The sequence below is a fragment of the Stegodyphus dumicola genome, chromosome 7 (genome assembly GCF_044657685.1).
Source record: "Stegodyphus dumicola isolate Sdum_Otavi_A_Nest chromosome 7, ASM4465768v1".
Lineage (NCBI taxonomy): Eukaryota > Metazoa > Arthropoda > Arachnida > Araneae > Eresidae > Stegodyphus > Stegodyphus dumicola.
The window spans coordinates 19,629,790-19,654,325 of NC_140774.1; the positions used below are offsets into that span (position 1 = coordinate 19,629,790).

Genomic DNA, 24,536 nt, shown 5'->3' on the forward strand with positions numbered 1-24,536 from the left:
TTTGGCATATCTAATTTTGACATTAATAGTTCTAAAATAGAAATAATGGGGTGAAGTGCATCGCCCATTTATTTGGCACATTTTGTTTGGTGCTTTTTACAAAAGTAAGAAGAAATAGATTTTTGTCAATTTCCTTTGACCTTTTTAAGTGCAAATAGATCAATGTGTACATGGACAAAGTCAAGGAAGTGTACATTGCCGACTTTGTGCAATTCTCTGAGTGAAAATTGGTTGGTGTGTACATGGATAACGAGTTCGTACAATTATTAAAAATGTGCCAACCAGTGTTTGATTCTGCACTTTTCCCGAAATAATGTCTAATAAAAGAGAGACATGTTTTAAACTAAATGCTGTGTATGTAAAGTTATACTGAGGCCTTAAATTCAGCCTAAGCCAGCTCTAGTACTGCTCAGTTTTTGAGTAAAATCATTAAATCAAGCCAAAGTTTTAGGCAAGGTGTGTTCTGGTATTTTTGTTTATTATTTAACTATTTGTCTTTAGTCTATCATAATGTATTAATTTTTATCTCTATTTAAATATTTGTTAATTACTTTATATTTCTTCACAAGTCTTCCACAGGGCTCTGGTATTATGATTTTAGGGTACTATTCCGTTTTGAGGACCATAAAAAATTGCAGCGAAAATGTATGCGCAAAAGCACCAAATATAGCAAACGTGCCCATTTAACAGCGTGCCAAATCTAGCATATGCACTGATTTCAGATTGCGCAAGTTTATATAGCTCTATATTTCTTAAGACGCCATTGAAATACTAGTTTAATTTTTTGGTACTATTCGGTTTCGAGGGCCGTAAAAAAATTGCAGCGAAAATGTACGCGCAAAAGTGCCAAATCTAGCAAACCCGTCCATTTAACAGCGCGCCAAATCTTTGGGTAAAGTGCTGAATCACCCACTGCTTGACGCATTTTTAAGAATTGCACATACTCGGGATCCATGTGCACATCGACATAGTTTCACTTAAAAAAAAATCCTAGAATTGCACAAAAATGGCACTGCGCACACCCTTGACTTTATCTATGTACACATCGACCTATTTTCACTTAAAAAGGAAAAGAAAATTGACAAAAATCCAATTGTTTTTACATTTGTAAAAAGCGGCAAACAAATAAGTGAGTGATTCTGCACTTTACCGAGAATATTTTCAAAGAAAAGGCATCATTCATTATAGAAAATTACGTTAGAACAACCAACGAGATGAAATTATGCTTTAGCGATAAGTTGGTAGCGAAATAGCGATGCAGGCATCCATTCAGTTATGTTTAGCAATTTTTATATAAATTATAATAATGATCTGAAATAGTTATTTACTGTTATGCTTCCATTCAGTCATGTTTAGCCTTTTTCATATAAATTATAATAATAAAAAAGTATTATATGAAATTAACCTTTCATCTAAATTAAAACATTCCTTTCTTGCCGCAGTTATTAGGGTTGCCGAAATTATTTTTGGCAGCATTGGCATCAACAATAGTTTTGGCGATTTTTTGCGGCCTTCGAAACCGAATAGTACCAATTTTTTAAATCCTTTTCTGATAGCCTATGGATTTAACAACTTGGAAATTGCTCTTGACGAAAAGTCTGCAATAGAATTTTGGGTAAACGGCAGAATCACCCACTGCTTGACGCGTATTTAAGAATTACACATACTCGGTATCCATATACACATCAACCTACTTTCACTTAAAAAAAAAAAAAATCCCAGAATTGCACAAAAATCTAACTGCGCACACCCTTGGCTTTATCTATGATCTTGACTTTATCTTGATTATCTTATCTATTGACCTATTTTCACTTAAAAAGTAAAAAAAATTGACAAAAATCCAATTGTTTTTACCCTTGTAAGAAGCGGCAAACAAATAAGTGGACGATTCTGCCCTTTACCGAGAAGTTTTTTTGGAACTACTCTGATATGCGCCCTCAAGGCGCCAAATTTCTCGCCAAAAGTATTTGGCGAGAAACTCCACGCTGCCATATTGCTATCTAAATTTTTTGTCTACATTTCCAACTTTAAGCCTAAAATGTCTCCAAAAACACGGTTTTCGCAAATGCAAAAACCACGTTTTGAACGCACAATTTAAGCTAAAATTCCGAAACAAAAACAAAAAAATTAGATAGCAAAACCGTGAAGTTTCTAACCAAAATTATTTTACAAGAGTCCATGTACACAGCGATATGTTTTAATTAAAAAAAAATCTACGAATGGCACAATCTAGGCAACGAACGAATTTAAGAACTACGCACACCTCGCTTTAATAAATTAACATAACAATAAATTTCAAAGAATACCATGTACACAGCATCCTGTTTCAACTTAAAAAAACATCTACGAATTGCACAATTTAGGCAACAAACGAATTTACGAACTACGCGCACCTCACTTTAATAAATTAACATAACAACAATAAATTTCAAAGAATACCATGTACACAGCTTTCTGTTTCAACTTTAAAAAACATCTACGAATTGCAGAATTCAGATGGTACGCACTAATCAACAAAATAACTAAAATAAATTTCAAACAATTTAAAAAAACAACAATAACGACAGAAATTCATACTAAAAAAAAAGCAATGAACATTACATTCTACAAAATAAGAACAAGAATAAAATAAAATGCACTTACCATTAATGCTTTTTCGAAGAGCAGATATTACCAATTTCATACCGCCTTTAACATGCCGCCACGTAATCACTAGTATCGTATTTATATGACAGCCAGACACACTATCCAGAAAATTCATACTATGGTTCACAAATAAATAAAATAACAAATAATCACAAATCCCTACTTCTATCACGCACAACCACTAAAAATAATCTCCCATACCTTCTTTCCACACCTCCAAATACCCATTGCCCCTCAACAGGATGACCACGACAATATTTCCTTATGCCGAACTTCAATTCAATAACTTTCACCATTAAATCTTTCCCCCCTAGCTTCTCAGACACAAAGCATGACAGGAACCAACGAACTCCAGGGAAAGACTTTTCAACGTCAACAGGGTTGCCATACAACACGCAATCACGCCAAAAACCAGCGCAGAACACATATCGCCACATTTGGTGAAATTAGGGCGTATATCAGAGTTGTACCGTTTTTTTTTTTAAAAAGGCATCATTCATTATAGAAAATTATGTTTGAACAACCAACGAGATGAAATTATGCTTTAGCGATAACTCTGTAGCTAACTAGTGATGCAGGCATCCATTCAGTTATGTTTAGCAATTTTTATATAAATTATAATAATGATCTGAAATAGTTATTTACTCTTATGCTTCCATTTAGTCATGTTTAGCCTTTTTTATATATATTATAATAATAAAAAAGTATTATACGAAATTAATCATTCATCTAAATTAAAACTTCAATCTTAAATAGTTATTTAATATCATACTTACTTTCTTGCATTAGGGTTGCCGCAAATATTTTTGGCAGCACTGGCATTAATAATAGTTTGGCGATTTTTTACGGCCCTCAAAACCGAATAGTACCGATTTTAGAAATTGAGCCCTGATTTCACTTCCACACTTTACTTTATATGATATATAATTCAAATTAAGGTACAAAACTAAAAGTGATACATGTTTATTTCTTCTTCTGCAAAACAGTGATTTTGTGGCTGTCATTAAACATAGAGAAAGGGTATTTAAGAGTGCTGAGGAATACAGCATTGGAACTTGATCATTTTTAATTAAAAATTATTCTAAATGCAGAAAATCCTATCTTAGTTTGGTGTAGATTTTTAATAAAACTTTGTTGATTTTGAGAGTGATCAGACATAGAGCTTACAGTAGATTTAGTTGTTGTTTCATTTATGGTAACCTGAGTAGTTGAATGTTATGGAAAGCCTATTATGACGTAATTGGTTGCATTATAGCATCAATTTTAATCATGGGAAAAGATTTGGGAAGCGTGTGTCGGATTTTAGATAAGTACATTGTAATTTTGTAGTTTACATGGTAAAATGGCTGTGGTAAGATTGATTTGAAATTTCTGTACGATTTAGAATGAAAGGAAAAAAGCGTTAATTGACTGGTGTGTAAATGAAGTTTTGCTTGGTAGCCATTGTTAAGTGTCCTGATTGTAGGAAGGAAATGCGTATGGTCGAACATCGGACGATACCAGCACAACGGAGGATATTTTTTACTCTTGTTTTTGTGAACTTATGTGGTGACACCAGTACACAGATTCTAGTTCAGATAATTTTTAGGAAGTTTTTGGATGGTGTTAAGGAATTTTGTTTGACTGAAGACAGGCAAATTTGTAAATAAGGAAAGTGCATATTTCCTTTATGTAGTGCTAAGATATATTTCCTTTTTTATGTTATTTTATTGCTTGATTTAAATTGTAGATTATTGAGATTATATATTTTTGTTGGCTGCTCCTTTAACTTTTTAAGTGAATATAGATCAATGTGTACGTGGACAAAGTCAAGGGAATGTGCAATGCCTAGTGTGTGCAATTCTCTGATTTTTTTTAAAGAGAAAATAGGTCGATGTGTACATGGGCTCTGGGTTTGTGCAATTCTTTGACTTGTTATTTTGTATTTGTGTAACGGAGACATTTGCTGCAAAAATTGGCACTACACAAAGCCAAAATAACAAGTAAAAAAATTGCACAAACTCGGTGTCCGTGCAACGCCAAAAATCGTCAATTATCGCCAACGTGCACCCATACATATATTTTTACTGACATAGGTCCCCCCTTTTTTTTTTCTTTTCAGGTGTTAAAAAAATGTTTAACAAATTTCATAATGATGTACAGTATGACCTCAGTTCCGAAAAGCTCAGGAATGCTGAATTCTGGAAAGCTGAGCATATTAAAATACAGAATTCACATTAGAAAAGTCAAATCAATGGTCAAAATTTCCACTGTAAAATTATAAAAACAGTCATCTTGTTTGTTACCGACTTGAGCCAAAATTAAAAATTTTTGAATAAAACAAAGTGATATAAAAGATATAAAAGCCAATGTTGTAAACCTTGAAGTTTGAAGTAAAACATTTGATCTGATTATAAAATCCCGCTGAACATTAAAGTTAGCTAAATGTCACCAATCATTCTGAGTTTAAACAAAGAGATTATTCTTTATTTAGTTAGATAATATAAAGATGTGGTTAAAATTTACTTTACAGTACCCCTGAATAAATCGTCCTTTTTTTTTTTACGCCAAGGATCGGAACCAATTTCAAGATGATGCCGATCCTTCCACCTGTTACACAAAACCAAAACAAGAAGTCAAAGACTTATACAAACTTGGTGTTAATGTGCACATCGCCATATTTTAACTTAAGCACCAGAGAATTGCACAAATTAGGCATTGCACACTGCCTTAACTTTGTCCATGCACACGTCAATCTATTTTCACTTAAACAAAATCAGGAAGCTAAAACAAAGTTAAAACTATCATATAAACCAGAAAAAATTCACCGCTCTCTTAACACACAAACACGAACAAATAACCAATAATACACAAACGAAGAGGGTAAAAGTATATTTACGAAAACTCCTTGGCGAAAATTGGCGATTTTTGGCAGTACATGGATACTGAGTTTGTGCAATTCCTTACCTTGTTATTTTGGCTTTGTGTACCTGAAATCACCGCTACACAAAGCAAAAATAACAAGAATTGCACAAGCTCTGTATCCATGTACACATTGACCTATTTTCACTTTAAAAAAATTTAGAGAATTGCATAAACTAGGCATTGCGCACTACCTTGACTTTACCCATGTACACTGCTAAAAAAAAAAAGGGGGACAGTGCTATGTCTTCCGATCTACTGGGCGGATTGACAAAATTCAAACTGCGTTTTTCATGTCTCGAAGGTGCGACTTAGGATATATATTAGATTTATGTATAGCACTTATCTAACATAAAAATTTTGACACAAAATCGGACTTTTTCTGAAATAACATACCAATTTCTTTCCATATTTCGATTCTACGACTCAAGTTATGCCAGAATGCGAAATTTTGTAAAAATTGTACGAGTAGTTTTTAAAGTAGTAGCTCTAAAAATTTTAGCTCCTCAATGTTAATTGAATTTGGCAAATATTTATTAATATCTCTTTTTTTATTAAACCTTTTTGATTTTTCCTTTCACATTTCGAAATTAAGGTTCATTCCAAATAAAATTTACCCATTTTTTGTGTTTTATTTTTTAAATTTCTATTTTAAAATAATTTTTATAAATTTTTCAAAAAAAATTTTGAATTATAACCTATAAAATTTTTATCTTAAATTAGGTGTATTTCTAAACATATCTGCAAAAAATTAGACTTTTTTTATTCAAAATTTTCTAAGATATACACGAATTTACAAATTTTCGCGTTTTGAAATTTGGCATCTTTTTTTGGAGCGATAATAACGCCAAATGTGGTTTATGGATTTTTGTTACAGTGAATTGCCACAGCTATTTTTAACCTTAAATTTCAAATAAAATTTTACGGAGAATTAGTTATATGAAATTTTTTCCCTCAATGATGCATAATAAATATTTATTAATACTATAAGAAAAGCTATTTTTTTTAAATTATAGATGATATTATTCAAATTTTTAACTATTTTTTAAAAATTTCTCTCTACCTTTTTTTTTAAAAAATAAGAGTAAATTTTTACCTTCAGCGTTTTATCGTCTGCTATTTTACTTTAACTTCGTTTAAATCGAATTGTGTAAAACTAAGAACTTTCGTTTGATGTTTATTTGAATTTTATTAAAATATTTTATGACATTAACTTCATAATTTATTTATAAACAAACTGTTGCTTATGAAGTGGCTGAAAAGGCGGCTGATACTATCATCCATATTTTTAAAGCACAGTATATTTTTATAGAAACATAAGATTTAGAATAATCATTTTTATAAAAGTATGATATAAATATACAACCCTCTATAGACCGAATTAATAGAAGTGCAGTGGTTATGTAGAAATGATCTACAGCTACTTAATGGCTGGATAAGTCAGCAGGTTTTGTAGACAAGTAAGAATAATTATATAAACGACACCCAATATTCTGGATTCAATTAACAACGAGGGTATGATGTTTATTAAATGAATTTAAGAAGTTTTTAAACGTAAAAAATCAACTCGTTTTTATCTTAAAATGTATTTTTGTGCGTAGCATATTTTCATTATATCCTTAAAATTCTAATTTAGAATGTACAGTAATATAATAAGTAATTATTACTGTTATTAATAAATCCTTCTTATAAAGTAATTGCAAATATTTCAAAAAACTGTGTCTGAATCGGCCCACCAGCGGCCGAGCAGTAAAGTTGCTGAACACTGGTAGTTTGGTCCAAGGTTCGAATCCCTCAAACGGGCTGGCTGCATGAGCGTTTTCGTGGTTTTCCCTATGTGTAACATGTATACGAGCCAGTTTCCCTTAGAAAGTCCTCCACGAAGGCATCCCTCCCCTTAGGCAGATAGCCGTCGAGGCTTTGCCATAATCACACACACACACACACACTTTGTCTGAATGCAAATATTTCTAATTTATATTAATCAAGATTGCACATGATATTATTTATTTACACTTCAGTTCTTACCGTCAGCTCTAGTAGAAGTTACAAATCAATTATATTTATTTAAGGAATGACCATAAGTTTAGAAACAGCGTACCGTAACAGCAATTCAATTATTGGCACCGTATCTTTCATGTTACTCCCGACTGGCAAGCTACATGATTTTTAATGAGTATTCGGGTTTTGCTAGTAACTTCACTTGGAAATCACACTTAAACTAGGTTAGTTGGTTATTTGAACATAGAAAGAACATGGGAGCTATTTGATTAAGAATCTTTCATAGAGAACCTTTGTAAAGAGTACCTATAAAGCTACGAAAACCAACCATGCAGCCTGGGTTAAACTTCGCAACAAACAATTAGTATTTAACAATCTTTAAATGCTAGGCAACTGGTGAAGCTCCAATTTAATATTTTATTTGCAAATATTTAAAATATTATTGTATTCTTAGACACAAAAAGCAGAATTTAAGTTTTGTTAAATCGTTAGTAAACTACCAAGTCGTAGTGCAAATGAATATTCAATTTCTTTTGCAATAATTGTATTCACTTAATATTCCTGGAATATGAGCTAAAGAAGGAACGTTCTCGGAAGATTAAAGAAGTGTATAAATCCAGTGATATTAGGTTTGTCTTACAAGCTCAGGATCAAAGCGATTCTGCAATTGCCCGAGTAGTTGACTTGTAAATGGCTGTGAATTAAGCAGATGACTTTTAATCTTACGTTAATCAGTCAGAAAACATATTCCAAATGTTCTGTATTGCATGACAATGCATCTTTTCATTATTCAATAACCAATCGGAGAACCGCATGTGTTCCAAAAATAAGTATGTGTACTCAATCGTCCTGCATGTTCTTCAAATTTGTCTTCTTGCGTTTTTTTTTCTTTCCCAAAAACTAAAGTTGCGTCTCAAAGGAAAGTTTTTTGACATTGAAGAGACAAAAGGAGTATGACATCTACTTTTAGAGGCATGTCAAAAACAAATCTCTACAAGCGTTCTCTTCCATTACATGTTGTGAATTCAGACGAAAAGTTGCATCAGCATAAAATCTATGATCTATTTTTATTACACTCTGATTACTTTATTAACATACAGTGAATATATACTAAACCTTTTACTTCAGCTTCAGTAATTTGGAATTTTTGACGGAATTATTGTCGGAACTAGGACTTAGAACACAAGTCAATTTAAATATTTCGATAACCCAATAAATTCAAGGTCGAAGTTTCAATATTTTATTTTCGGAGGGAGGGGAAATTTTTTCAGTTTTGGTCCATTATCCTAAGTATATTTGCTTCGATTCTTTATTTTTTCCATAAAAGCGAAAATTTTACGCATGGTATACATATAACGCATAGCTTCAAATTAAAATTAAATAATATACAGGGTAGTTATAATTAAAGTTCCACATTGAAACAGTCATAAAAGGAAAACTTCTAAAGCAAATGTTATCAAATTTGGTAACCGTGTAAAGGAGCTCATGGGAATTTATTTTCCGCGAAAAAAAGGTAGTTCGAAACCTCACAACCAGGGGGAAAATGGCGCTGTATCCAATATTGTTAAACGAAATATGGGTCAGAATGTAACTTAACCTTTTGTTACACGGGTTTAATATGTTTTATAAACTTAAGAAACTTTGAAGTAATCAAATTACCATTTAAAGGCATTAAATTCGATAAAAGTCGAGTGCGCCATCCGTGTATGTGAGAAATTCGTCCCTGAAAACCACGAATTAGCGGTTAGGAAATAAGAGATTGCAAATCACTCCCACAAGTGTGTACAATGTGGAAATCGTTTTCTTACAGATCGCTAATTTGTAATTTTTTAAGCCTGAATTCGGCCCTAAAACATGAAGATACTGATTCAAAGCGCTTTTAATTGATCTGGGTCAAAGAAATCCCTCATGTTATCTACCTAGTTTCATTGCATTCTCCTACTGCATTCGACTGCATGGCAGTCATTCCGCACCATTTGGTGTTGAATGACAGCTAGTTTTATAACTGAACCATTTTTCTTTGAAGAGCAGTCGACAGCTGGACCACTGTGATTCCAGCTCACTTAAGAGTCAATGTTAAAATGTTTCGTGATACATGAACTGCAGTAATGTGGCATTTTAGATACTGCGATTTTTATGCAGGGCTGGGCCCCATCTCGCGTGTCGCATAGTTATTTCACGAATGAACATTTTTGAAAAAAATGCCACTGGCAGTATGGAGGATATTTTTGATTTTTATATTTGTGAACGACGGCGGTATATAGATTCTAGTTCAGGTAATTTTAGTTTTTTTGGATGCTGTTACGGAATTCTGTGTGCTACGCACTGAAGATGCAGAAATTTCTAAATAACGATATATCCTTTTTGTACTGCAAAGATTAGATATTTCCATTTTTTATGTTATTTCCTTGTTTTATTTTGATTTCAAGTGCAGTTTATTGAGATTATAATTTTTTTATGGCTGCCAGTGGCATAAATTATATTTTGAACATTTTTATTTCATAGTTTTATTGCATTATATTTTGCTATTTTACTTGGAAGGGCATTGCACATAAACAGGAATGGCACCAAAACAATCGCTAATTTTCACCAAGGGGTACCCTGAAATATATTTTCCCTTTTTTTTTTTTTTTTTTTTTTTATTCACTGTGTATGCAATAAAGCTTCATAACATCATATACTGGTATAGAGGGTAATTATCGACAAATCTTATAACAATTCTTCATCAGCTTCCTTCCACATAACTTTCTTTCTCTCTGTGTCTTATCTTCATCTTTTCCGTCCCTATCGTTCTTGATAGAGTGTAATGGGAACAGAATTTTCTGTATCCATACAAATCTGTGCCTCTTCTTCACTAATGATTGTGTTCTCTTAACATGTAAATAAATCCAAGATGTTGGCCAGGGTCTTCAAACCTGTTTTAAACCAAGACAATTTCTGTTGCTCAACTTGTAGAGCTATTGGGTAATTTTTTTAAAGCAGGCAAGATGAAAAATGAGCAACACCTTCTCTGGGAATCGAACCACAGACCTCTGAAATACGCACCTAGCGAGCAGACCACCACACCACGAAGGCATGCCAAGAAGGTGTGGTAACAGAAACGCAACATAAATGTTTTCCACATTTAAAATTTAGTCCATTGTATATTTTCTTTTTTTACATCATAGGACTATATTTTAGATTACAATTTTGATCTTTAAAAGTGTTTTCTTTAATTGCTAGTTAATTGGTTGCTGGTTAAGAGAGATTTTACTTTACCTTTTAAATTTTATATTAGCATGTTTCTCTTGGAAACAAAAAATCGTATTCTAGCAAAATAAGGTCATATAGTATTTTTTTTCCATTGGAGCAGAAATAATTTTACCAAACAATAATTTTAAATGGTTATTTTTTTCATTTACACCAGTAAATACCCAAAAACAATGGTTATAAATAGTTGCAGCATAATTCATTTACCCTTCATTTTGCCATCTTGAACTGACTAATTTATCCTGAACCTCCTGTTCTTATCATTGTCTCTAAAAAAAGGGGAGGGCATCAAAGTGATTTTTGAGGGGGAGGGCTTTTTTTTACTTTAGTTGTGTTATTCAAAAATAAATAAATAAATAAATATTTTAAAGCAATAAAAATTCGTAATTTTATTTCTAAAACAACTTATTTTATAAAAGTTTATTTTAAAGCTTTAGAATGTTCTATTTCTTCTCCTTTTTTAAAGTTTTATGCAGTCGTTGTTTTCTGATAAATTTTGCAACTTTTCTATTCAAAAAATTTCAAACATTTTCCACCTGAATTTGAATTTTTAATGCCTTTAAATGTTGAATTTTCTTGTAACTGCAGTGTTATGAATGCTGCAAAGACATTATAAAAAGAGCAAACGAGCTGACAGTCTTAGATTCTGTGATCGTTTGTAAAGAAATACTGCTACAGAAACCAAACTGAAGAGTGTGTTATAAAAATCTTCTGGGTTACCAAAAACAGTGTAGCGGCAGCGCCAAACAGGCGATACAGACTCAAAAACTCTGGTGAAAAGCGCCAATTGGCGAAACAGTGAAACCTGCTTGACAGCCCTACGGGCTGACGGGAAGAGAAGGATTTTCCCTGGCAGTTCTGGTTCTGGGTAACGACTTCAGTGTGTGTGTGCGCGTCTGTGAAACAACTCTTGTGCCTTCCACGTGATATGTAACTGCGATCTGTGTGGGACTGTACGCTTCCTTAAGCCATTATTATGTATCTATATTACTTCTCCTTATTAAATCTCATTCTTAATGTTAAATGTCTATCTCAATTAAGATTGCTATTTTTCTAGGTAAGGTTATCTACACATTTGTAGGCATGCGTTATTCGCGGGTACCTCACTGGTGACCCTGTCTCTCGCTCCTTTTATTTCAGATTCCTAATGGCTATCTGTCTCAATCTTTCTTATAAAGCTAAAAATATGCCTTATTTTGATGAGAATGCTCTTTTTTCTGAGTGATAACTGCTCCATCCTCTTTATTTTCCTTAGTTTCTTTCTCATTTTATGGTATGGATTATGCGTGGTTTATCACACTGTTAAGGAGAATTTACAGGTATGTGGTCAATTTTTTTCCCCTTATCTGCGATTGGTCATAATGTGCTTTTGTGATATATTTTGCTCTAAAATTATAGTTTTAATTTAAACTTAATTATTCATTGTTTAAAATTTATCTTTGTGTAATATTGGTGCTTGCAATTTTATTGAGATATTGAATGACTTCATTATTTTATTCTAAACTGATACGTAAGTCTAAAGCATAGTGCAAAAAATTAAGTTAACGATTAACGATATATTTATAATTGTTAACCATGCCAGGATCGGAAGGCCAAACCAACGACGAATTGAATGTGGTGGCACAGGAGCCACAAATCTCACATGTGGTGGTTAAAATTCCCCCTTTATGGAAAAATAATGTTAAACTTTGGTTTATTCAAGTTGAAAGTAACTTTGCTCTAGCAAAGATAAGTAACGATATTACAAAATATGATCACGTGATTTCTTCCATAGACCCTGAAACTCTTTCTGCAATATCAGGTATTTTATTTAATCCCCCTGCGACGGAAAAATATAATGCCCTAAAAGCTAGGTTAATAGCGGAATTTTCGATTCGGAAAACGAACAAATACGCAGACTTATTTCTGAATTGAACGCGTTTAGGAGATGACCAACCATCTATCTCACTTATTGAGAAAAATGAGAGAATTGGTTGGAAAATGTATAACTGACGAATTTTTAAAATCATTATGGCTGCAAAGGTTACCTTCCAAAGTGCATGCTATTTGGTTTAATCCTAGTATCCGGTGCACACGGGATTTGGCTACTTTTGGTGACTTTATGATGAGCAGCAAAAATGGGACATATACGATGAGTAGTAAACGGGTCATTCAAAGAATATATGTAGTTAAACATAGTATATACTATGTATATACACACATTGTATATAGTGTATAGTATATAGACGTTCTTTGGATCATTTTTGGTGTTGGCGATAATTTTCAAAATTGCGCCAAGGCTGCACCGTATGCTAGAACTTTACCTGCTATTTTATCAACAAGTTATGAATCCTTAGATAATTTAGCAAAAATTGCTGACAAGACAGCTGAAGTGCGCACGCCAATGAACAATAGCGTGTTCGCTGTCCAGGCAGCTTCGGCCAGTTCCCCCAGCGATCCGAACGATTCTTGTGGTCCCCTCGAAGAGCTTAAGGCCTTAAGGAGTGAAATTTCTGCCCTAAGTAAACAGGTCGAGCGACTCTCCCGCGAATAAACGAGGAATAAATTCCCTCGGGTTCCACATAACAGACCACGTAGTTTTTCACGTGGGCATTCTCAAGAGCGCGTTAGCAATTATTGTTATTTTCATTCAAGATTTGGTAGTAATGCACGAAAATGTCGAGCACCTTGTTCTTTTTCTCAGAATACTACAGCCCCAAAAAACTAGAAGTAGCGCCTGTCGACCGAAACTCGTCGGCAGTCACGCGTTCATGTCGTTTACATGTTTACGATCACAGATTAAATTTAAAATTTTTGATTGATTCGGGTTCGGATGTCTCATGTGTGCCAGCGACTTCTAAGTTTAAGAAAATGTATCCTGATTCATTACAGTTATTTGCCACGAATAATTCCAGAATTTCTACGTATGGAACAAAATTGTTAAATGTGAATTTAGGACTTGGACGGAAGTTTTTAATCGCCGATGTACCAGTGCCTATAATAGGAGCTGATTTTTTAAGACATTTTGATCTTTTAATCGATTTAAAATGAGGTAGGCTTATCGATAATACTACGAAATTAACTCGAATTGGTTTTCTTTCCAATTCTGAAAATTATTTTTCGGTAAAGTTAATATTGAGTGATTCACCGTATCACAGAATTTTGAAAGACTTTCCGGATTTACTGAAGTTGAAATCTGCTTTGGGCAGAGTAAAGCATAGTACGGTTCATTACATAGAAACAAACGGTCCTCCCGTGCATAGTAAACTGCGTAGGTTAAGCCCTAAGTTATACGAAGCAGTAAAAAAAGAATTTCAATTTATGATGGATCAAGGTATTTGTAGGCCATCAAAATCGACATGGTCATCACCTCTCCATGTAGTTTCTAAAAGTTCAGGCGATATACGGCCAGTAGGAGATTACCGAAAATTAAACGCGTGCACCAAACCCGATAGATATCCTATCCCGCATTTACAAGATTTTAATAATACACTTAGCGGTAAGAAAATTTTTTCAAAAATTTATATCATAATATACCAGTTCATCCAGATCATATACCAAAAACTGCAGTTTGCAGCCCATTTGGTCTTTTTGAATTTCCGTTTTTAAATTTCGGACTGTGCGGAGCAGCTCAAACCTTTCAAAGTTTTATGAACGAAATTCTTGGAGATCTAAAATTTGCCTATGTCTACTTAGATGATATTTTAATATTTAGTGATACAGAAGATGATCATAAATCTCACTTACGTACTGTTTTTGAAAGATTAACTACATATGGATTGACAATAAACGCTTCGAAATGTGTTTTTGGCGTTCCCGAAGTAGCTTTCTGAGGACATTTAATTAATAAAGATGGTACCAAATCTCTGACGAACAAAGTTGAACTGATTCTTAACTACCCACTTCCTAAAACAATAAAAGATTTGCAGAGATTTTTAGGATTTTTTAATTTTTACTGTCGAGTTTTACCCAACGTAGCCCAGAATCAAATACATTTAACTTCGTATTTAAAAGGGGCTAAGAAAAATGATAAGACAACCCTGAATTTGTCTGAGGAAGTGCGTAATGAATTTCAAAAGTGTAAACAGTTAATCGTGAATGCGGTTCCTTTAGCACACCCGAAGAAAGATGCCCAGTTGGTTTTACTGGTTGATGCGTCAGACTTCGCGATTGGCGGAATGCTATCACAAATAGGTGATAGAAACTTCAGCCTCTCGCATTTTTCTCACGAAAGCTTTCGCAAGCAGAAAGGAACTATAGTGCGTACGATCGGGAGCTATTGGCAGCTTATGCTGCTATTAGGCATTTTAAGCATATGTTGGAAGCATGGAACCTTTTTTTTAATCACCGATCACAAACCGTTTACGTATGCATTCCGACAGCGTTTGGATAAGTGTTCACCTCGTCAGGCTAGGCAGTTAGACTTTATCTCACAATTCACCACTGAAATATACCATATAAAAGGTTCGGATAATATTGCCGCGGACACTCTTTTGCTCATAGAAGCAATAAGCATGCCTAACCCTATTGACTATGAGGAAATTGCTAAAATGCAACAAATTGATCCAGAAAAGCTCAACTCAAAAAAGTTACCTTACCTAATTGTAGTTTACCAATATATTGTGATTTGTCAACAGGTACCGCCCGCCCTTACATTCCCCCAGCATTCCGTGAGAAAGTTTTTGCCACATTGCACAATTTGTCTCACCCCAGCATTCGTGCATCAACAAAGTTAATATGTTCTCGATTTGTTTGGTCTTCCATCCGTAAAGATTGCACACAATGGGCACGACAGTGCATTCCATGTCAGAAAGCAAAAGTAAGCAGACATACTAGAACCCCGTTAATGAAGTTTCCAGACCAATCACAGAGATTTGATCACGTCCACCTTGACCTTGTTGGTCTGCTACCTTCTTCTCAAAATAATTATTACTGTTTAACTATGATAGATAGGTTTACTAAATGGCCCGAAGCAGTACCCCTACCAGACGTAACTGCATGCACAGTAGCACAAGCTTTCTATGACCACTGGATTACACGATTTGGTTGTCCAGCTGTTATTTGGATTACACGATTTGGTTGTCCAGCTGTTATTACTGACCAAAGGCGACAGTTTGAAAGCAGCTTATTTCGAGCTCTTTCCCAGTTATTGGGAATCAAGAGAATCAGGACGTCGTCGTACCATCCACAGGCGAATGGACTTATCGAGGAATTCCACCGTCCTTTGAAAGCTGCCTTAAAAGTTTATGATGCCAGTAACCGGGTGGCGGCTCTTCCAACGCTTCTGATGGGTTTCCGCTCCGCTCTCAAGGAGGACATAGGAGCAGCCTTTTCTGAACTTGTGTATGGAAAGACGATTTGTCTCCCAGGAGAATTTTTCAATTCGACACCTATGAACGTGTCCCCCAAACAGTTTGTGGAGGATTTAAAATCCCATTTTGCCAGTGTCCGCCCGACTACGACTTCTAGCCACGGTCTGCGAACCTGTTTCGTTCATCCACGGCTTCACGAATCCACACATGTGTTTGTTCGACACGACGGAGTTCGAAAACCACTGCAAGCTCCCTATGATGGACCATTTAAAGTGCTAGAAAGACGAGATAAAACGTTTGATCTCGAAGTAAAAGGGACTAAACAAACAATCTTCATAGATAGATTGAAACCTGCTTTTGTAACCATGGACTCTTCACAAGTTGTTCCAAAGAGTGTAAAAAAACATTCGGACATTGGTATCACCTGTTCTGGATGATTAATCCGATCCCCATGTCGGTATGTCACATTTCGTTGACACTGCGGAGGAAGTATGTAGCGGCAGCGCCAAACAGGCAATACAGACTCAAAAACTCTGGAGAAAAGCGCCAATTGGCGAAACAGTAAACCTGCTTGACAACCCTACAGGCTGACGGGAAGAGGAGAATTTTCCCCGACAGTTCTGGGTAACGACTTCAATCTGTGTCTGCGCGTCTGTGAAACAACTCTTGTGCCTTCCACGTGATATGTAACTGCGATCTGTGTGTTATTATGTATCTATATGTATTACTTCTCCTTATTAAATATCATTCTTAATGTTAAATGCCTATCTCAATTAAGATTGCTATTTTTCTAGGAAAGGTTATCTACACATTTGTAGGCATGCGTTACTCACGGGTACCTCACTGGTGACCCTGTCTCTCACTCCTTCTCGCTTGGGAAGAGGAAAATTTTCCTCTGCAGTTCTGGGTAACGACTTCAATCTGTGTCTGCGCGTCTGTGAAACAACTCTTGTGCCTTCCACGTGATATGTAACTGCGATCTGTGTGGGACTGTACGCTTCTTAAGCCTTTATTATGTATCTATATTACTTCTCCGTATTAAATCTCATTCTTAATGTTAAATGCCTATCTCAATTAAGATTGCTATTTTTCTAGGTAAGGTTATCTACACATTTGTAGGCACGCGTTACTCGTGCGTACCTCAATAGAAAAGATTGTGGTACTGCCTATTCTTGGTACAGTTTGTGTTTTACGGAAGAAAAAGAATGATGTATGATTGCAAGAAAAAAATTTTAGGGTTTTCATCCGCAGAGAACCCGTTGGCGCCGGTGCATTTTTAATCGCTAAGCTCGCGGTTCATCGACGGTGAGCCGAGCCGTAAGCGTGATATTATTTTGTAAACGTGATTTTTAGTGCATGTAAGTTCAAGTTAACAGACAAAACAATATATTAAGCATATGGTAGTAAAAATTCACAGATAATATGCATGTAGATGTAAAACTAACCGGTTAAACGTGATATACAGAAATAAATTTGTATTAAATTCAAGTTAGCACAGAAAAGAATATATTAAGCATAAGACAATATATAAACATTTACAACGGAAATAAAAAATATAAATTAGTATTAATGTACTGAAATTACCCGGTTAAACGTGATAAACAAAAACAAATTTTCTTATTCCAGTTAACACGGAAAACAATATATTCCTTACACCAGCAGTGGTTTGCTAATTTTGATGACCATGATGATGCATCAAACTATTCTGTAATCAATCATATTTTTTATTTCAATTTAATCATCTATTTATGTCAAACCTGCCATCCTCTGAAAGGTTATTGTTAGAAAAGCATTAACAATATATTATCTTGTTAAAATTTTATACCATAAAAATTGATTTATTCTCATAATTTTAGATGACAATAACCAATAATAAAAATAAAAGCATTAATTAATTATTTAAAATGCACATGCATATTTTTGCGGCCTACGAAAACAAATTATTTTAGGGGTTAAAAACCTCATAGTTCTGCATGCTTACAGCTGTTAATAATTAAAAACACAACGTGAACAGCCATGTTACAAATTAGCATTCACCCCTCCCGCCGTATTTTCTTCGTTTCATCCCGAACCGAGAACCGGCATCTATCTACGAAAATATTTCTATCTATTCGTTGTTAAAAAAATACAGGAAAAATAATAATAAATAAGAGAAGAATAATATAAATCTGCAAATGCGAGCAACGACAGTGATAATTCAACAAAGTGAAGGCAAGAGGAATGGTTGCAAACTTCGAACAAGCGAATAGGATAAATCCGCCGGGTTACCAGGTTTGAACTATTATCGCCAAAGTTGGCAATGTTTACATTTACCGGGTTCTCTGCGGAAGTGCTTCCAAATTTTATTACATGCATATATAATTTACTTTTTAATTAGGTGTTTATCTTGAAAATCACTTAATAATACCTGCTTACAAGTTTCTTTAGACCTGGTAGAAACTTCTTGGTGATTGCTTTAGAGTAGATTCGCAATTGTTTTCTGTAAGTAATTTAGTATTTTTCTTCTGTAGTGGCATTGGTTCAATTCTAGCTAAGAAAGGGTAGTTTGTTTCCAAATGTCATAAACATTCATAAAAGCAAGTTCTAAACACCCTTAAAAGCAAAAAAAGAGATTTAATATACATTTGTATTCATTGTAGAATTTAGTACAATTTTGTCAGCAGTTTATTAAAAATAAGAACATAATTAGAACTTAATTAGTATTTGCATTAAGTATTGTTTAAAGCAGTTTAAAATAACATTCATTGTAAACATTGCCACAAAATTCTATTTATTATTAAACATACCAAAAAATTCTATTTATTTTACTTAATGTAATTTTGTTAGCAATTTTTAAAAAAGAAAGAGATATGGATGTAATGGAAAATTTCATTTTTATAGACTTGTGCCACTGTTTAGCAGTTGCTGCTAATAATGTCTCACAATCAACTGTAGCTTCTTTCTCTATTAGTGGGAAAATCTGTACTGCTGTAGTGATACATTATAAAAAATCAGTTATATTATTAACTGTTTCTTGCACATGTGCAGATTGCTAATTTTTTGTTTCTTGCCAGTGTTAAAACATACCAAATCCACTTTCTCGTCAGAGCTGCTACAGAAGACAAGTACCGTGATTTTAGGTTTAGTGTAATTATCTCCATTGCAGACAGATTCTACAAACAACAATAATTTTTAAAGTTGAGTTTAAAACAATTAATTTTGAGGATATTAGTTAAGAAAATAGGAAAAAGTATCTCATCCAAAAGAGGTACCTGAAGCGATTGAAATAAAAAAAAAAAAAAAAAAAAAAATTTCTTTGTGGTATATGTGTTACTGCATTGATATGGAAGACAGTTTTTATTTAAGAAATCTGTATTTTAGGGCCATCTGGAAAGGAAAGTAATGTGCGTTTTTCTCTTAATATTAAAATTTCTGGAGAGATTTTAGACATTTATTGAAAATGAATTTAAAGAAAGCAATTAGTATTGTATGGTAAGTTTATGAGGGAGAAGAGGAAATTGCATGACTTTTTTTTTTTTTTTTTTTTTTTTTTTTTTTGTGTGTGTGTGTGTGTGTGTGTAACTTTTTGCTACTGTATATTTTGTGAAGGCATTACTTTGAAATTTACTTTATATCATAACATGTTTAAAAAATTATTTATTTTTCAAATTAAACTACATTCTAATTGATTTTTATAACTTCATCTTTTTAGATGCATGCTAACACATTTTGAAAATGGCTGATGAAAATCATACACAAATGCTGATCCAACAACAGCCACCACCACCACAGCAACAAAATCAGATGCAGCAATCTCAGCTTCAACAGCAACAAATGCAGCCACAGCAACAAATGCAACAACAGCCTCAACAGCAAGCTCAGGCAATGTCAATGGGTAATACAAGTGATCAACAAGCAAGTCATATGAATGTAACAACATCAGTGCCTATAAATGTTGCTACTATTAATGTATCCCAGGCTCAGCAGATGCAAACCATGCAACAAAATGTTAATACAAGTTCTGGGACTACTGTCCAAATGGTTCCCCAGCTAACAGCACAGGCACAAACAGTTCAAACGGGAAATATGATGTCTCAAAGCTCAGGGCCTCATCCGACTATGATACATCCCACGATGACTATGGCTCAGTCTCCTCTTCAGCAAGTTAGTGTTATAATTTTATTATTAAGTTAAAACATTTTGGGGGGGAACTTTACATACAAATAAATATTTTTTAGGTTTTTTCATCGCCAATGTGGTGGTCAAGCCATTGAGGTGTTGCCATAGTGGCCAGAAAGTCTAGATTTTAGCTATCAGTATTCTCAAGACACTTGTATATCCCCAGGGTTGTCTTGGACCAATTGGCAAATATGCTAATAACAACAAGGCATGCTTGCAGCATTCTGGATTAAGTAAACTGTAAATTTATATGGTATGAGGGAAACGAAACATAATGTAGTACATATGCAATGCAAAGTAAATATTGTAAGTTAGGTGCTAAATACAAATATTGTTTCCTAAAGTGGGAAATGAAAGTTAATTTTGAAGGTCCTTCCTTGTTAAAGTAGCCACTATACTTATTTGCCTAAATTGGCAAATTTATACGCCCAACCTCTAATGTGCAAATTTAAAATGTCACCAATGTATCGTATGAGGGGCCCCTTTAATTAGAAAATATATTAAAACCAGCTTCAACATCTTGCAAGAAAAATTAAAATGTCACAAATTTGGAATTCTTTTCTCCTTAGTTTTGTTTTACATGCATTTAGATACCTCCTTGTTTTCCTTGTTTTACATTATACTAAAAAAGATGGTTGCGTATTCTCACGGATTCATATAAAAAAACTATATAAAGTCTCAACTTAATTTTTCTGAAAACCAAGTGAGAGCATGTTACAAAATCTTTAAATGCATATTTCTTGAAATAACAATTTGATTCATTATTTTGACATGGTGTAGGTAATATATTAAATTGTACATTGATGTGGTTTAGCACATGAAGTAGTAGTATTGTAAATGCAACACATTGATTTTATTTTAAATATATTTTGCCTGAGTGGCAACGAGGGAGTATTTTGATGGATGCTGATTTGAACGGTAATGTTTTTTGAAGTGCGTGTAGTAATTTTGTATTTTTAGTTGTATCATCTCATTGATATGTGAGTAATGGGAGAATAAAGATTTATTAACATAAGTGAAGAATATTTCTTAAAGAAAGTAAGTAAGCTAATAATTCAGAAGTGGGATTAAGAAAAATTATTACCAAGGATTTAAGGTGTTGGCTTAATGTATGTTAAGCCTGGAAGGTTACCAAAACTGAAAGTAGAAAGGTATGTGCATTTATAAACTGTTTATTATGTCTGAGTATTAAACTGATAGAACTTAAGTATAATTATTGTGTTATTATTTGAAAATTGAAGTCTAAGATGGCTTATTTGGCAATGGGCAAGAAATGTGACTTAAAAGAACTTGCCTTCGAACTTGATGTAGATGTCCTTTCTGATATTAAAACTGTAGGCTTATATGATTTTGAATATTAAGAACTATAATGAAGAATTTACTAAACAAATGTTAGATAGAATTATAGATTAATGTTTAGACAGGGAGAAGTTAGAAAAGCAAAGAGCATTTGAACTGATAGAACTTAAGTATAATTATTGTGTTAGAAAAGATATTTTCATATTCTGCTGCTTTCATATAAAAGATGGAAATTTTCAAAAAAGAAAAGCAAGGAACACTTGAAATGGAAATTTTAGAAAAAGATAAGCAAAGAACATTTGAACTCGAAAAATTGAAAATAGAAGCGGAAATCAGAAGTAGTAATGGAAATGATTCTGTTCCTTCTAATGTTAGTTAAAATAATTTTTGTGATATGAGTAAATTAATGCTTATAAGTATGATTTGAATGAAGGTGATGTAAGTTTTTATTTAGTCTTATTTGAGAGACAGGCACAACATATTGAGTTAGAAGAATAAAATTGGGTTTCTCAGCTGTTGGGTCTATTGCCTTATGAAATAACTCAATTAATTGTCCATGAATCAGAAGAAAAAGGTAACAACTATAAGCACATTAAACAATTTGAATTTAAATTAATAATGAAAGCTTCCCATTCAGAGCTATATACAGCTATGATGATGGCTGTTGATTACTCTCAATGGGAAACTTTCATTATGGATGCCAATGTGTGTGTGGAGAAACAAATAAAAGGCAATAAATTGTGAATAAATTCTTAAAATGAGATGATTTAAATAATAAATAATCTCAAGAAATAAGCATAAGAAATCTCAAGCTTTGAGGTACATCAAGTTATTTTGATATTAGTTAAAAGACTATTTGATCATATAAAAACTTGAGGTTTCATATAGGATGTTTTGTGCATATTAACAATAAAATTAAAAATTATTGACTATGAAAAATGCAAAAAAAGGGGGCCATAGTGCAGCAGCAGTGACAGCAGATGGTATCTTAAATGAACTTTCTTATTAATCTTTTCCCTGTGGAAATTTCTTGGAACAATGTGAATTACTGCTGCATTTTGTGTCAAGTGTATATTACATTTAATGAGAAATGAAACAATCCATTATTTTCAGGCATATTTTTAGCAATAATTTTTGCTTCTCTCCTCCTGCACCCCCCCCCCCCCCCAAATTGACAGTTCTGAGTTTTCTAGTTCCAAATCTCAAGCAACGAAACTGTTTAAGAATGGAAGGTGTATGAAGGATTTGTGAATTGATTTGTAGGTCCACTAGTTACCTAATTTAGCAGATATGAAGATAGAATTAAGCTCATAGAAGTTAAGTTACACAGAATAACAGTTTGTGTCATTGCCAAACAATATTCTGCCTTGAAACTAAAAAGGAAAAAGTTTTGAATTAATCTCATATCAAAAATGTATTCAGATGCCAAGAGAGAGTATAGATTATTGCCGATGTATTAGTGGATCCCGACTAATACCCAAGGACGTTAAATTTTCTCTCTTAATTTACTTAAATGTCTTTGACATTTAAAATTTTGTTACCATCATTATTTTAAATATTATTGATAATTACGGTTTACCTACCCTTTCAAAAAGCAGCCAATCGTTAGTGACTAATTTTTTTGCCCAACTAGCACATGGAAAATCACAGCCATTTTACAAAATAATGGCCCTTTAAAATTTACATAAAACAACAAGTAATTAAAAAAAAAATGCTACAAACATCTATAGACTGGATTTGTATCCATTAGGAGACCTCCATTGAATCTGCAGCAAACATAATAATTTGTAAGGTTTCAGTACCGTTATTTTTCAGAATTTAATGTTTATGATAAGTTGTAATAATAATTAGGAAGCTCAGTAGCAGACAGAAAATAGCAGTGATTAAAAATGCAAAATATGGAAAATAAATAATAATTTTAAACTTTAAAAAAGTAAAATTAACAAAGAAGGAAAGGAATGCAATTAATTGTAAAATGTAATGCATATATGTAATGTTGTACTTTAGGCGAGAGATAAAAATAATCGCGTTCTAGTCATAGCTGAAACTACTGCTGCATAAATGATTGGAAATTCCATCATAATTGGAATCATCTGGTGGAATTTTAGAAGAAGCATGACCAGTTTGATAGTTAAACATCATTTATTTTTAGATAATGAATTTCTTAGCACATAACTTTATAACTGGTAGAAGATTAAATTTGCTAAACGCACCTTATAAATTAAGATATGCAATTGCATTTTACATAATGGCGAATAGCTAGCAGAGGCTAAGCGACATTGTCAGCAGGCAGGCGAAAGAGAGAGAGACTTAGTTAATAGCTATCTATACTAGGTAAGTGCATAAAGTATAGCTAATCTGTGATTGGTTAATTTTGGATTTTAGTTCCATTTTTCAAGTTATGTAATACGGAAAGATTTTGAATTTGGGGGGGGGGAGGACACCAAATTTAGAATAGTTAATTTTGAGGTCGCCAATTGCTTCTTAGAGCAGCCATCATATTTTGTAATATATTACATATATATTATCATTTGTTTACATAATAGAAAGAAAGAAATCAATTGCTTCATACACAGCACAAAATCCGACATATTCTGATAATCAGTTTGTTCAATTGCTATCCCTATTAGTGCAGCATAAACAGATCAAATTAAGCCGTTATCATTATAGGCCTTGCTATTTTCAAAGCACAAGCTTAGTTAAAATTCCAAAGTAATAACGTACTCAGAACATATCTTGTGAAAAGTGTACAAGTGTATTTATATGGGATATTTTCATCAATATTATTTGTGTTATAATAATGATTTCTCCACAACATATTGTTATGAATTTTATATCGTGCAACATGAACAGCTAGATTTATAATAAAGCAGCATTTAAAGTAGATAAAAGAAAAAAAATATCTCTTTATAAGTAACATAAATATCTAATAATTATATTCATATGATTAATGTAAAATTTTTCTGTAATAACGTACTCAGAATATATCTT

The 24,536-nt window shown here is 33.2% G+C and overlaps 1 protein-coding gene across 5 annotated transcripts in view; it reads left to right on the plus strand.

The window, feature by feature from the left end:
• LOC118204962 (uncharacterized) overlaps positions 1 to 24,536 on the plus strand; it is a 97,074-nt gene that overhangs the window by 2,473 nt on the left and 70,065 nt on the right. For all 5 annotated transcript variants that reach the window (XM_085819936.1, XM_085819937.1, XM_085819938.1 and 2 more), the window contains exon 2: positions 19,780 to 20,231. In XM_085819936.1, the coding sequence (XP_085676062.1) occupies positions 19,803 to 20,231 (429 nt within the window). In that variant the 5' untranslated portion in view covers positions 19,780 to 19,802. The remainder of the gene's footprint in view (positions 1 to 19,779; positions 20,232 to 24,536) is intronic.